The sequence below is a fragment of the Micromesistius poutassou genome, assembly GCF_964030765.1.
Source record: "Micromesistius poutassou genome assembly, chromosome: 15".
Classification (NCBI taxonomy): Eukaryota; Metazoa; Chordata; class Actinopteri; order Gadiformes; family Gadidae; genus Micromesistius; species Micromesistius poutassou.
In genome coordinates this window covers 11,813,613-11,830,586 of record NC_140285.1, presented here as the reverse complement: position 1 = coordinate 11,830,586, position 16,974 = coordinate 11,813,613, and the positions used below count along the sequence as shown (strand labels likewise).

Below are 16,974 nucleotides of genomic sequence, written 5' to 3'. Positions count from 1 at the left end.
AACAGCCCCTGAAGACAACCACTAGAGAGGGCGGATCAAGGCACCTTGATGTCTGCAGAGAGGCTGATCTCGGAGGGGGTCAGGGTCATGGAGGGGCACTGCTGCGGGCCCTCACCCATGCTGATCCAGGAACGCACCAGGGGCCTCTGGACACACTCCTTCTGGATGGTACATCTGTAGGGTGGAGAGAGAGAGACATTGCACAGTCAATGACCTCAATGGGGCTGAGTAACGCCTCACTCTGTGGCCCAGTTAAAGGAAATAGTTTGAGTCACTCTCTCACCATTTCCCCATGTTTTTAAACCGCTTCATTTCCTTTGTTATTTCAATTTTTTTACACTGCTTTGGCAATGCAAATGTTATTTTTCTATTCCATTGAAGCAATTTTCTAAATTTCTGATTTTCTACTTTTATTTTATTTAATTTATTTTATTTTATTATTGAGAGAGAGAGGGAGACAGAGACAGAGACAGAGACAGAGAGGGACGGTTAAAGACATTTCTTGAATGCCACACCAGGTGGTTGTCTGGTGTGCAGGTCAAATTACCAGCGTTTCTTCCATTTCTGGCATTAAAGCATGCCATTCTGTCGTGGTTATAAAGTGATTTACACACTGTTGAGGCGCCGTTTGTTTCCAAATTCCACCAAACCATCTCTTGTTGTCAACAGTTATGCTTGTCATAAAAATCTGTTTGGATGCCATTTTCCATCTGTGCCCAATCAACACACTGCATGTTGTTGGTTGCATAGCAATTTCCAAAGCAAAGATTTTACTAACAATTATAAGTGGCTAAAGCTTAGGAAAGCTTACAAAGATTGCAAAGTCAGATGGCGTTTAAAAGAAAACAATTTCTGCATTTGGGATTTGAGAACAACTTAGTGTCTTGTTAGTTTTCAGGTAACTGATGTTGTCGTTTCAAGACGACTGATGTTGTCGTCTCTAGACGACTAAAGACTGTAAATTCTGTTTTATTTGTCCTATTCAAGACTCGGTTCAAAACAGCATGCCCTGTTTGACACTGGGTCAAAACATGTCGCCATGACAACGTTGCCTACGGCTGTGAGATCAGAGGCCACTTGCTGATAATTCTATTAAGAAACTACCAGCTTGACTGTTAATCTGTTTCAATCAAAAGTCTTTCAATGTGTGTGTGTGTGTGTATATGTGTGTGCGTGTGGGCGTTTGCGTGTGTGTGTGTGTGTGTGTGTGTGTGCGTGTGCGTGTGCGTGTGCGTGTGTGCGTGTGTGTGTGTGTGTGTGTGACTAGAGCCAGTACAGTCATCATTCAGAACCGGGGCGACCACATATTCCGCCTTTTGTTTCAACAATAGACCACCGATACAGTCCCTGGTCAACAGAGAAAAGCATAGTTCATCTGAAGCACAGAATGCAAGGACATAATGCCCTCTTGAGATGAAGATATCAAAGGAATCCCATTTAGTATTGTTTCGCATTATAAGGATCACACACCCATCTGCACATGTGTGTGTGTGCATTAGTGTGTGGGAGCGTGTGTGCATGTGCGTGTGTTGGCATAGATGCATGGGTGCCGCTGTCTGTATGCATGGGTGCCCATGTGTGGGGACGAGTGAAAGATTTGCCTTGAGTATGCGATGGTAAGTGCACATCACATCTTTGTGTGTATGTATGTATGTATGTATGTGTGTGTGTGTGTGTGTGTGTGTGTGTGTGTGTGTTTACGAGGAGTTTATGTGCACAGTGTCATTCCCACTGGCACAACGGGACATGGGGAACCATGAGGTCACTGGCTGATCTAATAATAGAACTGACTGGCTGGCTCTACAGACCACACAGAAATCCCCTGCACACAAACAGGTCTTAAACTGGGATAAAGTGTCTGTGGGACAAGTTAAAGAATGTAAAACGATTTCTAAAAGGGAAAAGAAGCCCAGCACAACGCACTCCAACCCTAAAGGCTGAATCTGTGTCTGGACTTAATCATAATAGAAATTGTCCGATATGTGACATCTCTCCGTGATCACATGACTTTTCAGAATATCCCAAAGAAAAAAAAATTAACCACAAATAATAGAAATGTGAAATAGCCGTTTCCCTATTTTGTTGTCAATTTATTAAACGCCTTGAAATAATAGCTCAGACAGCACACTATGACCATCCATTGTCTTAACTATAAAATCATTTATCTTTAATTAAAATCATTACATGATAGTCAAGTGTATGAGTATGCTTATTCATACTCATACATTAACTTTTTCAAACAAATCGCAGGACCTTGTAATATGTATATATAAACAATTGTGTCATTTTTAATCACGCACACAGGTCTATTCATGTATTCTTAATGACAGTGTGAATAGAGAGGCACAGTGTTAACTATGAGAAAGTAAACACAACTTTGTTCACAGTATTATAATCAGAGAGACAGGATTTATACTGTGCCTTCCAACAATGTATCACAATCTGCAGTTAATATCTATGAATGAGACATAGATAAAAACCTTGTCTTTGTATTATTAGTAAGTCAGTAAATTACTAAGTCATGAAATGATGTGTACTATTTATAATGGTTCTATGTCACTATGAACATTTTAATTTTGAACAATACAATGGTTTTGTACAAAAATACTGTGTGTGTTTGTTGTTTGATTCAATTGGTCCAGAGATGGCGAGGCAGAACTCTGAGGATAGCATTACCATCTTTATGATCGCTCAGGAAGGAAAATTGAATCAACCACAGCAAAAAGGTAATTAAACTCCTGGCATGAGACAATCCGTGCCATGTTTCACAGGACAAAGGCAAAAGAAGCAGAGGTTAAACGGGACAGCTGTGTTGAGAATGAAGGTTTGGTTTACAGGAACACTGCGTTTTCTCATTCTAGTGTGTGTTTGTAGCACACAGCCTTCTTTAGGTATTAGGAGCGGCCGCTACGCACTGCCCCTCCCTGAGCCAGGCGCCACCATGCAAGTGTTCATTTCCTCTTTCCCTTCCTGTTTTTTTGGCCAACACTTCACCATATGCACACAGACCTATTAAATATAGGGCCATATATTTAATAATAACCACACACACAAACACACACACACACACACACACATCGCACAAAAGCCAGTGCAAAACAAAATCCTACATCAGCCCACAAACAGGGCCGGAGTCCGGCTCAAAAGTCCGGACGGATCAGATAAGCATGATCACTTTCAGCAGGCTTAGATGACACCACACAAACACGCCATCTGAATTGAATGAAGATATTAAAGTGCATTCATGTGATGCTCCAAGACCAAATTGACCCCGGCATAGAGAGTGAGAGAGATACATAGAGAAAGATAGAGAGAGGGAGAGAGATAGAGAGAGGGCGAGAGAGAGCGAGAGAGAGAGACAGAGAGACAGAGAGAATGAGAGAGAGGGAGAGAGCGAGCCAGACATGGGGACCGACAGAGAAAGACAGAGAGAGAGAGAGAGAGAGATAGCGAGATAGAGAGACACTCCTCTTTTGATCATCTGCGAGGGGAAAGCTAGTCCCATGTTCAGACAACACTGCTCCATCCAAGATACCAGAACAGGCTTGCATTCATGCACAAACACACACACACACACACACGGCAGACACACACACACACACACACACACCCACCCCCACACAAACACACACATCCTGGTAGGAAAACGTCACAGCGATGCATAAAATCAAATCAACACCCACGGAGAAGACAAGTGGCAGACTTTTCTAAATGTGAAGAGGTTAGCGTCGTCAGTGTGGCTCTTTATCTTTCTGGAGGGTAAGGAGCAGCACTGGAGCCTCAGATGGAGACGTGATGCAGAGGGTCAGCAGCCCTCATATGACAACCCCCCCTGAACTCTCTCCCACCCCACCAATGGCCAGTCCGGTGCCACGGGAGGACCACAAGGGGGGGGGGGGGGGGGACCGCGGGGCGGAACACTGGGGGGGACAGGGGGGTCACACCACACAGCTGAGAAAGCATTGTGACTGGCCAAACACAGCCGCAGAAAACACATGCACACAGACTCCCACACACACACACTCCTGACCTCAGCTCCACGAATTATACGAGCAAACATGCTCACTCAAACACCCGACACGGCACACACACGCACACACACACACGCAGAGAGCACATAGGAATTTGGGACTCAAGCACGTACCGAGCGACGTAGCCGTGAATGCATGAATATGTATGCGCAGACCGGCATGCATACGTACACACACCGCCTCGCACGCGCACGTGCACGCACACACAAAGACACAGACACTCACACACAGACACACACACACACACACACACACAAATACATGTTCACACTTAGGCACGCCTGACATTTCCCTGTCAAAAGAGCCAGTGTGCTCTCTCTCCCTCCCGCCACCAGCAGTACAATCACTGCTCTTTGTGGAGGACGAGAGAGGACAAGGGAAGATGAAGAAGAAGAAGAAGAAGAGAAGGGCAGAGAGCAAGAACAGTGACAAAGGGGCATGAAGAAGGGGCATGGACGGCCAGACAGAGAGAGAGAGCGAGAGAGAGAGAGAGAGAGAGAGAGAGAGAGAGAGAAAGGGGAAGCGGGTGTGAGACAAGGAGAGCACAACTACATTTCAAGGGGAGTAAGAGGAGGTGGGTGAGGCTGAGGACAGAGAGAATCAGGAGGGTGAAATAATTGAATGAAGCGAGGAGAGCGGGCCGTGATCAAGGCATGACAGATACATAAATATGGGAAGGAGCCTGGGAGATGACAGACAGAGACACAGGCTGACCACACACACACACACACACACACACACACACACACACACACACACACACACACACACACACACACACACAGACACAGAGCTATCATCAGCTACACTCTCCCGGCTGTAAATGGCCGTCGGCCATGCCAGAGCCTGCAGAGCAGAATCACAGCTCCTCGCTTATACCTCTATCTCCTCTGATCTGCTTTCATCACGCACACACAAACTTACACACACACACACGTGTATCTACGGATGGACACACTGTTACACACAAACACACACGCACACACACACACACACACACACACACACACACACACCCACACCCACAGACACATGATAGAAACCCAAACGACATACAGTACACACCAAAATAGAAAAATACATGGTGGCGTTAGTCTCAGAACAAAGTGTGAACAGGAAGACAGGCTGCGCAGCCCGTGTCCGACCGAACGGAGGCACATCGTGAAGCCCACGGAGCCGTGCAGAGTGGCACTTACAATAACACCGTCCCCTCCCCGCACCGGCGTTCACCACTCGCTCCTCACTGGGTGCTTGGACACAATCCCTGAGCCAATAAACACTGCAAAAGGAGCCTGGGAACTCTTCCAGGCAGCGCTGATATTAAGTCGCGGGGTTTTAATACAAAGATATATTTGATGCTTTTTATATGTTTAGGCAACTTCTCGGGCGGATATTGCCCTAGAAAGCGTCACGCCGCTCCCGGTTATTTGGCTAATGGAGGCATAATGGAGATGGATCAAGGTAGGAGGTGGAAAACACAGGAGGCAGTGTTTGATAACTTAGAGATCCGTTGTTTGTGTAATTTCTCAATTGTTGAATGGTTGAAAACGACTCCACTGAACCACCAAAGATGCATGGTAGTTACTTCTACTAGGAGTTCACGTGTATGAGCAATGATGTTTTCCTTTGGTAACCAGGTTAGATTCTTACATCTCAGGCACTAAGTGTTATTCTCCCTCTGCTTCTTATTCTCTGTCTCATCCCTCTGCTAAGCATGTCGGACATCCCGGTATGAATGTAACAGTAAAGCGCATTAAAAACCAGATTGAATTATACTGTTCACTGAGGAGGTTTGAGAAGAGGAGAGAGAGAGGGAGAGACGATGACAGCAGTATCACAGCGAAACAACGGAACGCGAAGAACAAAGACGCAAAAGATGGACCAGATAGACCAGGAGAAAATCAGGTAGACCTGGAGGCGGGAGAAGAAACAGAACTGAGACACTAAACGAGAGGAAGTGAGAGAGAGACACATTGAGACAGAGAGAGAGAGAGCCCAGCTCAGCTCAGCTACAGAGAGAGATATAGTGATAGATAGATAGAGAGAGATAGTGATTGAGAGAGAGAGAGAGAGAGAGAGAGAGAGAGAGAGAGAGAGAGAGAGACCGAGAGAGAGAGAGAGAGAGAGACAGGGAGAGAGACAGGGAGAGCGAGCTAGAGACAGGAGAGAGTTAGGGAGAGAGCGAGAGAGCGAGAGAGACAGGGAGAGAGAGAGAGAGACAGGTGAGAGACAGGGAGAGAGATAATATATTCTTACCTATTCTCCAGGGTACACCAGCCACAGTGGGCATCGCCGGCTCCTAGGCAGTCATTACAGTCCCTGTAGCGACCACATTCTGCCACCTTCACCCTCAGAAGCTGTGCACAGAACACACACACGCACACACACATGCACACACACACACACACACACATACATTGAAAAATAATGGATTTATTAAAACAATTATTTTGCGGTAATTGTTACTGAGACGGGTAACAATTACCCGAAAAACGCAGACAAGAAATTGCGATTAATGAGAGTATTGACCTTTTCAAACATACAATTATACGTAGGGCCATTGGGGTATTTTCAATCATGTGTGTTACAGCCAAATTATTCACTCTATTACCTAGACCACCTCTCCGAAGATCCATGATGAACACGCTAGATAATGGTGAGACACACCACATATCTAACCTATTGACAGAATTTACATTGTCTAATTCTGTCCACAACCTGCAGTCAAAACCTATTATTCGAAATTTGTCTGCCACAGAAACACATTTTGTTTCTAATACGTATCTCTAAATATCAGGAAGGTTGACATAAGTGATAGTGGCTGTAGGATGATAATGTACATATGTTCTTACATAGTGAGACGTCATGAGATAAAGGAAGTTGCTGTCGTTTGGATCGAAGGTCATGATGGGGTGGACCGATTGGCTGGCCGGGAGCTTGAGGGTCCACTGATTGGCCAAGGTGAAGTTCTTCAGGAAGGTCAGCTGTGGAACCAGACAACAAGAGTGAGACAGAGGACAGGATACAGATGTGCTGGCTGGTCACTAAATTGATTTGAATTAGTTGTGGATATCATGGATGTGTACTCATCTTTTAAGGTTCCAACTAGGAACAGATGTTCGTTCAATTATTGAAGGCCGAGCACCTCTAATATGGCTACCAAAGATTGGCTCCTGAACCTCTGTTATTGATTTCAAGGCCAGCCGGAGAATCTCTCAACCAATGCTCTCTTAGTCCCCCTAGTGAGGCAGCTTAGGGACCCTCTTAGTCCCCCTAGTGAGGTGGCTTAGGGACCCTCTTAGTCACCCTAGTGAGGCGGCTTAGGGACCCTCTTAGTCCCCCTAGTGAGGCGGCTTAGGGACCCTCTTAGTCACCCTAGTGAGGTGGCTTAGGGACCCTCTTAGTCACCCTAGTGAGGTGGCTTAGGGACCCTCTTAGTCCCCCTAGTGAGGCGGCTTAGGGACCCTCTTAGTCACCCTAGTGAGGCAGCTTAGGGGCCCTCTTAGTCCCCCTAGTGAGGCAGCTTAGGGGCCCTCTTAGTCACCCTAGTGAGGCAGCTTAGGGACCCTCTTAGTCACCCTAGTGAGGCAAATTAGGGACACACACACACACACACAAACACACACACACACACACACACACACACACACACACACACACACACAGAAATCCACACACAACTGAACTGTTATTCAATAAAGCTAGAGAGAATGGGACCCCTGTGGCCATTCTACACATTATTTAGTCTGTGACCATGCGGAAAAAAGTTGTTTTCATGTGCAATTTTTTATTTCAACATTTACTAAATCCTGCATCGGGTTTACAAAGGGCCATTGTTCAAGTAGCGTGCACAATTACTTTCTGCTAAGCTGTGATTTACTAACATTGGCCTTCCACACAGACAAAGATAATGAACTAGGATACACACATAGAGATACAGACACACACACACACACACACACACACAGTCATACACACACGTACACACACCAACACACACAGTGGTCCATGGAAAAACAAATGCCACTGATTGAGACTTCCTGTCACGCAGAGTTGGTGACGTCTCAGTTCAGAGTTATTGAAGTTTCTCTCCTTTTGAAGACATCCTGAGGAACTGGCAGTAGAATCATTGTGGCCATAGATAGCTTTATGTACTCTGACCACACACACACACACACACACACACACACACACACACACACACACACACACACACACACACACACACACACTATCACACATATCCAGACAGGCACAGGCACGCTCACGTACATGCATGCCCTGGCGCTCACAGACAAACATACACACTGATTATTATATGTATTCAATGATTAAACAATCAATTATACAATAAACAAAACGATTAAACAATTATCCTGAAGAAAATAATGTATTTTTGTTATTCTATATATATATTCTATACACATTTTTTACACAAAATAAATACAATGTATTGCATTTATACAGGCACATACACAATCTCACATGGAAAAAGTAAACCCCATCAACAAGACACATATGCATACAGTATACCATCATCATATACAAACACAAGGACGCCCGCAAAAACACACACACACACACAAACATCCAAACAAACAAACATGCTTCACCGACCGACCAGACAATACATCTGTGATGTAGCTTTACTCACTCTGCCTTAGAGCAAGACAGGAGATATAGGCCAAATATACATACACACACACACACACCCACACACACACACACACACACACACACACACACACATACCCACGCACACACACACACACACACACACACACACACACACACACACACACACACACACACACACACACACACACACACACACCAGCAGAGGAAAGAGGGGTTTTTGAGTAAACAAAAGACTATACACCTGGACAGTGAGAGAACAATAGGAGCAGGGAGAGGAAGGGAGAGAGAGAGAGAGAGAGAGAGAGAGAGAGAGAGAGAGAGAGAGAGAGAGAGAGAGAGAGATATGGCAGTGAGCACAGCCAGGTCACACAACAGCGGCACCTGCTCTACTGGCAGGTCACTCTGACTCTCTCTGTAGCCTATCTGTGTGTCTGTACATGAAAGAATCTATTCAAGCATGGAGCATTCAGCTGCCATTTTGTCTGCCTCTGTTTTCCTTCTTTTCTGTGTTTGTGTCATGTGTGTGTGTTTGTGTCATGTGTGCCTGTGTGTGTATGTGAGTGCACTGCTCATCTGTGTGTGTTTGTGTGTGTGTGTGTGTGTGTGTGTTTGCCATTATATGCCTGATTGTGTTTGTGTGTGTGCACTGCTCGTTTGAGTGTGTGTGTGTGTGTGTGTGTGTGTGTGTGTAGTAGCACAAGGGCATCAAGAGTATCGAAAAAAGGAAAAAAAGTTGGGTGGGAACGGAGAGAGAAGGCAGAGAGGAGATAAAACGGCTGTTTATGACACTCTGAAGGCCCTGTGCGGTCCCGTTTGCATGAGATAACACGGCCAGGGGAGACAGAGAGGAGGTGACAGCTGGGAGAAGTGCAGGTAGCAGGAGGAGGAGAAAGTGGAGGTGGACAGCTTGGATAAAGGTGGACATGATTATAGAGGAAAAACTTGAAGCAGGCTGTAATTAGAATGGAGGGAGAGTTTGTTAGAAAAAAAAATACATGTAATTACAAATTATTCCATTTAGGACTCTGGAAAAAGCAGTGAGGGAAGGCTAAGTGAATCCCAACCACTCGTCCCCTGTGTTCAGACGGAGCCGACGCCGTCGTCAGAATCGCATTATACACGCTAACAGCACCATTATCCCCTGTTACTGCCTTATGCCCCAGGGGCACACGCACCAACTCACACACACACTCACACCCACACACACACACACACACACACACACACACACACACACACACACACGCTCAAAGATACAGACACTCAAAAACACACAGGTCATTGTTGACACACTCTCAGTGGGGATCATAAGAAACATGCGCAATACGCCAAGCCCATAAACACACCATGCACATGGCCCCGGGTTACGAAAAATGACTGCATGTCCCATAAACGCACTAAAGCCATAAACAGGAGGTGGATGTACAAGCAAGCAAAACACATTTAGCACATAATCATGAGGTCCACAGTGGTCAGGTTAAACACACCTAAACACAAGACAACACAGGCTTCCCTGTGGATCCGGTGAAACATCTAAACATACACAGAGAGGCACAGAGACAATTGTGATGGCCGACCTCTTATTAAACAAAAATTGTGACATATTCTGTCGACATTCACGCAAGCCAACACGCATAAAACATACAAACACACGTACTTGAATAAACGTTCTCACCACACACACACACACACACACACACACACACACACACACATACATACAAATACACATCCCCACAAGCACACATAAAGACAGACTCAAACATAGTTACACAAACAAACTCAAATGTAGCCTCAAACACACACACACACACACACACACACACACACACACACACACACACACACACACACACCCTCCTATACACACAGTCATGCACCCACATACTCAAATACACACACACACACACACACACACACACACGTCCAAACAAAGAAGTAACACGGCAGTTGTACCATCGCTTGGATGGTAACAATCTCAGCATAAAACTTTCCAAGACCAAAACCAATTATGCTCAGCTCATGTTGTTGTCTGAGGGGCTGGCGGGGAGAACAACCTTTATGAGTTCCAAAAAAAAAAAAAAAAGGCAAACACGATGAAGCAACAATAGCCGTTTAGTCGTTAAAATGTACATTCTCTCTCTCCCCACCGATTCCACCGCCCTCCCTCCCCCATGGGATGTAAGAATGGTGTACAGTCACCGAGTTGGCACAGGGGTTTTTTATAGAGTCTGGGCTGGAGGTGGCGGTGGTGGTGGTGGTGGTGGTGGGGGTGGTGGTGGGTGGGGTGGTGGCGGTGGTGGTGGTGGTGGGGGGCTGCATATGCAGGCTGCTCAGTGAGGGCTGACTAGGAATGTGGCTGATGAGACACAAACAAAAGGTATGCGCCGGCCTTAATTGGAACGGAGGTGAACGGAGGGGGGGGGGGGTGGACAGATGTGCTACGTGGGGGACGGCTGAGTCACGCTCCTTGAGTCTGTCTTGTTAAAGCCCGGCTCCTGGTTATCTCTGGGAGAATAACCAGGCCTGATGAACATTAGTGAACATGATTAGGACTACTTAGTCCACCACGAACAGCCCGGGATGGTGGATGGGTGGGAGGCTTGTGTATGTGTGTGTGTGTGTGTGTGTGTGTGTGGGCAAGGGCGGGGGGGGGGGTGAATACGGGGTGTCTGAGCGGAGAAACGAGCAGATTAAAGCCCACATTCCAGCCTGCTCCCCGACTGCTGGAAGTCTTTCATCAGAAGGGCTTAACTAACACCAAGAAAAATGTTGTCAGTATTATAGTCGGCGCTTAAGGGCTCCCACTGCTCGAGAATACTAGCGTTCCGTGGCAACCTATCAGCTCTCCAACTGTGTATGGAAGCCCTGAGGACTGTGTGTGTGTAATGCCATACTGCGTGTTGTGTAACGCCTCTATACAAAGCAGATAAGTAGAGAGCTGGAAGTGTGTGCTGGGTGCAAATGCATGAAAAAAAAAAAATTCGACCACACACACACACACACACACACACACACATGCACCCATGCACGCAAACGCAAGCATGCCCACACAGACACACACGCACACACACACAAACACACACACACACACACACACACACACACACACACACACTTGGACATTAACCCCCCCCCCCCCCCCCACACACACAGACACACACACACACACACACACACACACACACACGGGGACACACAGTTGAGCCTCACCTTGCGCAGCCGGCCGTGGTGGGTGCCCAGGAACACCACTGTGTGATTGTGCACGCTGTCCACGGCGACAGAGCTGAGACCCGTGTACTCAAAGAGAGGTGTGGCCCTCAGGGGCCTGCGCAGGGCCAGGGGGTGCTGCAGGTGGGCGGCCCCACAGTCCAGCTGCTCCGGCTGGAGCTACGACACACAGAGAAAGAGCAGACCAGACATGGAGCGGGAGTCAAACCACAGCAATCCATCACCATGGTTCAGGTTCAAAACAAGCCGTAGATATTGAAACAGTTTCATTGGATCTCCCTGTAGTGTCTTCACGGTGTGACAGCATGTAACTTTAAGGAAACACGAAGTGCCAGCGCGAAGAGAAAGAGAGGGATGATGGATGAACCCCCGATTTAAACTATACATGGGACATACACGGGAGAGTTTGGACGCGACGCACTGCGGAGTGCCTCCAGGAAACGGGAGGTGAAGGGGCAAAACGGGTTAAATATGGAATAGTCGGAGAAGGAAACCGTTTTATTGCTTTCCCCCCTTGTGTGTTGACTGTAGGACAATGTGTAGCTTTAAGAAAACACCATATCTGCCCTTAACAGAGACTTTTTATTTTTACGTTGACCTTGTCCATTATTACATGACCTTGACAGAATGAAAGTCATAAAATGGGGTTTATAGGGGCTTAGACACTGGTAACTCTGAACATTGGTCAGAATCTCATTTGGAACGATAAAACGCTCGCATGACTACACAGGAACGCTTGGATAAGCACAGATATCTATGGGGACTTCTCAGAGTATTTTAGAGCACGCAGAGGCAAAAGCGGAATTAAACTGTGATTGATATTTAAAGCATTCTTTCCCACGAGCTCTCCACCCCCAGCCTCTCGACTCTTATCATAAATTGTGTCTTTGCTCTCATGCTAGTGTTGCCCTTGTCTACAAAAAAAGGATTTCATCCGCACAGTAAACTCCAGCCCAGGGCTATGTTTTGATACACAAAAAGATGAAACGTTATAAACAACTGCAATACAAAAAACAAACTGAGCCGGTGTCTACCCAGGAAATGTTTTTTTTTTGTGTGTGTGTGTGTGTGTGTGTGTGTGTGTGTGTGTGTGTGTGTGTGTGTGTGTGTGTGTGCGCGTGTGAGTGTGAAGTATAGACGACACAAACCCAGTGGGGAGGACGTCTTTAGGTGACCTTACACAGCGTAAAGACACCCAAACAGAAAAACAAGCCTCAACACTGTCACTCAAAACACCACAAATCAAAACAGTATTTTTCTTTTAATAGAAATTATTGTAGTTTGTTTTTATATATCTACTTGGATTCCCTTTCATCTCTCCCTATGCAAATGACTCTCTCTGTCTCTCTTCTCTCTCCCCTCACCCTCTCTGTCTGTCTCTATCTCTGTCTCTGTCTCTCTTCTCTCTCTGTCTCTCTCTGTCCCCCGCTCTCTCTCTCTCTGTCTCTCTCTCCCCCCACCCCTCGGATGTGAGAGCTAGCAGGATGATCGTGCCGTTCCCATAGCCCTCCCAGTGTAACCAAGGGTCCGCTATCACGACGCCTCCGACTCGTGACCTTCGTTTGTTTCCTTAAACCTTTAGACCCCCCACGTGGACGGGGGTCATTTAATTGTTATAGCCCCTTAAGCCTAGATAGATAGCGCGTGCGAGAGAGAGAGAGAGAGAGAGAGAGAGAGAGAGAGAGAGAGAGAGAGAGGTTTTAATTGGCAATTAATTCATGGCTACAAAGGATTAATAGATATAGGCTACTATTGTATAATTATCCGCACATTGCCCGGGTTGGGACGCCTGAATTAAATACATCACAATTAGCCATAGATGACAATTAATTGTATAGCAAATATATAATCTAATGGTTAATGAAAATAGTCCACTTTGTGTTCTTTTTTTCTATGAAACTTTGTAATCACTGCTTACCACCAGATTTCCCTTCTGGATGCAGGCTGCGCCGGAGCCCTGGATGACGCTGTCCAGCACCTGCACGTCGCTGCTGGGCGAGTTGGAGCAGTTCCTCCGGCCCTGCCGGATCGCCTCCTCAATGTCCCCGAACCTAAAGGCGCACAGGGCAGACTTTCTGTCCGACCTGGAGAACACTCCGAACAGGTAGGACTCTGCGCCCTGGCCGCGGTCGGTGTGGATGTCCACGGGGTACACTGACAGCAGCCGGTTGTATATGTTCCCACTTAATCCACATTGCAGAGGCATTTGGATGTAGGACTCCGTGAGCTTTCTGCTCTCGGGGCCCGAGTTGGACTTTCTGGGGTGATCGGTGTCCAAGCAGATCCGCGCCAGGATGCTGTTGGGCTGGCTCTCCTTGTGGCCCGTCTTGGCGTCATTGTTGATCGCGATATAAGAGTACGTCTTCTGCACGAACGCGTGGACAAAGTTGAGTTTGTTTTTAGTTTTAACCTCCTGTTTGATTTTGAACACGTTGTCCTCTGACGGGTTGATGTCATAGGTAAAAAGTCTGGATAAATCCTTGATGTTCAGAGAGCGGATGGCGATCTCCGGTGTGTTCTCGAAGCGCAGGTCCTCCTTGCTGTGGTTCTTGGGGAAGAACGCGGTGCCGGCCCCGGTGTAAGTGGCCCCCACCAGGAGCCGGGTGTTCCCCCCGTGGCTCCTGAACACCAGGCCCACGGTGGAAGCGTTTGGGTGGTTGGCGGCGATGTTGAGCATGCTCGGAAACACCGTCTTCTCCCCCTGTGGCGGGAACTCCACCGCGATCTCCGAGATGTTCTCCAACTTCCTGAGCTCGCAGAAGCCCTGGTACACCGAGCCGCATACCACCACCACCCCCTGTTCGGGGTCCAGCTCCAGCAGCTTGTTGTAGTTGTCCGTCAGGGACTTGGGGTGCTCGCAGGGCGCCTGGGGTAGCTGCGGCGCGTGGCACAACAGGTTGTCCTGCACTGGCCCCGTGCGCTTCTCCACCTCTAGGCTCAGCGTGCCGTTCAGCTGGTAGATGGTGTTCACGGCGGCCAGATACACCTTTCTGGAAACTTTGTCCACCACAAAGTTATTGGTGCGGTTCGGAGACGCGAACGTCTCGTGGATCTGGAGCGCGCTGGCGAGGCGCGGGCCGTGGGCACTCCAGCGCGTTCCCGACGCGAGGAGCACCGCGAGGAGCAGGGCGACTACCATCTCTGTCGAAGGAGGCATTTTTCCTTCTGGCCGGCTTCCGCGTGTTCTGCGCCGAGGGGTGCATTGAGTAAAGACAGAAATGCAATGTTTGTTCCTACGGCGACAATCCTAGAGGAAAAGCTGCTTCCTGCTCAACGCCTCGACCCAGAGTGACGTGATGAAGCGGATCGTGCTTCCTTTTCCTCGCCACAGCTCAGAGCTGTGAGCGCAGGCTGCCTCTGTCTCCCCCCCCACCCTCTCTCTCTCTCTCTCTCTCTCTCTCTCTCTCTCTCTCTCTCTCTCTCTCTCTCTCTCTCTCTCTCTCTCTCTCTCTCTCTCTCACACACACACTCACTCTCTCGTCTCTCCCCCCCTCTCTGTCTCTACACATCGTAGCGCGAGCTCCCCAATTAGAACACCACTATTGTAATTGGATCTGGTTAAAACATTATTCTGGCTCGATTCTGGTGCACAAGAAACGCATTTGCGTTTTGATATTAAAACATTTTTACGCAACATATATTTTTTTTCCATAGACCATAACCGCACACTCACACACACTTCATTTATTTTCAGAGACAGCGGATTTTAAAGAATGGTCGGACAAGTGTGACATCGGGTGAAAGAGATCTCCTTCTGTAAAAGGGTGCACTTGATCTGCTCCTCAGCCTCACGGGTTCCGCTCGTCCTCGGGTTAATGACAGGTCGTTCGTCCACCTCCTGTTCTCTGCTATAGTCTCCACTCTCCAGTCTGCGGGATTAGTTCTGCAGATTGGTGAAGATACGCTCTGGGCACATAAGTGCCGTGAAAGTGCTACCAGATGGGCACAACAGCGCACCTTTCCCTGGGTTTGACATTCACTTCTACTCTGAAGAGCTTTTCGCCGGTTGTGGCTCATAAATATTCAAGCGCAACACATGTTCCCCTTTTAGAAATTCGTGAAAAGGTTCAGATTTCTGTTACGACTTAGATGGAATATGCCTTGGGTCATATGGGAAGGGATGGGCGGGGGGGGGGGGGGGGGGGGGGTAGTTATTCAGGCATTAAGTGCTGCTATCTCTTGATAAATACATTGAACAAAGCTGACGCTCAATTGTTGCGGGTCTGTTTAACTCCTAGGCCTAACTAAGATTTCCCTTCGGACACACTCTCTCTCTCCCACAGGGTCTGTGCCCCGCCACCACCTCCACCACCAGCAACACCGACACCTCCACTAGACGCGCTACTATTTGGACTGATAAGTGCGTTACTTGTTTATCTTGGCGCGCCGCCATGCGCATCCAATCTGCCAGGGGAGAGAGTGCTCGGATAAGGCGCACAATTATGCCCCCCCCCACGCACCCTTACTGACTAAACCACCAGCACCTTACCACCCGGCACCATGTAACTCATGTGCTGGGGTTTGGGGATCCCGTGCGTTTCGAGGGAGATAAGCAGGAGGGATAAGGTCTGCTGTGGGTCAGGGCTGTCAGACATCGGATATCAGGGCAGAGGTGTGGCTGAGCCCTGCGGGTTGGCTATACACCGAAATCATACATCATAACCGATGGAGGTTGTTAATAAATGTATTTATACAATCGTTTAAGTGCGAACGTATTAGTGTGTAGTGGCGTTGAGATGTTGATGCCATTTATGTTGAGTTATTGATAGCAAGATATATAGATATTACCGAGGCCAAATAAATTATTATGGTAAGAGATTCAGCGTAGACTGCGCAGCTAACAATATAACTAATTTAGTTTACCTGACCACTCTATTTCCCGATAAGAGATACCCAAGCGCGTGTGTGTGACCACACACTTCGCCTTGGATGGCGAACTGAAGCCAAGCCACTTTAATACATTCAAGGCTTTATACCGCCACCTAGAGGTTTCCTCACGAACGTGCTGATTCAAGAAAGGGTGCAGCTAAAAAGAAAACACAAAATCTGTGCGAATATATTATTTAAAAAAAAA

At 47.4% G+C, this 16,974-nt stretch overlaps 1 protein-coding gene across 1 annotated transcript in view; it reads right to left on the bottom strand.

Moving 5' to 3' along the window:
• Positions 1 to 15,197, bottom strand: part of plxnd1 (plexin D1) — a 51,176-nt gene extending 35,979 nt beyond the window's left edge. Inside the window, 5 exon segments of the mRNA XM_084479842.1 lie at positions 45 to 174; positions 6,288 to 6,388; positions 6,884 to 7,015; positions 11,883 to 12,059; positions 13,819 to 15,197. Coding sequence (XP_084335968.1) covers positions 45 to 174; positions 6,288 to 6,388; positions 6,884 to 7,015; positions 11,883 to 12,059; positions 13,819 to 15,057 — 1,779 coding nt within the window. The 5' untranslated portion in view covers positions 15,058 to 15,197.
• Between the last annotated feature and the right edge of the window lie 1,777 nt (positions 15,198 to 16,974).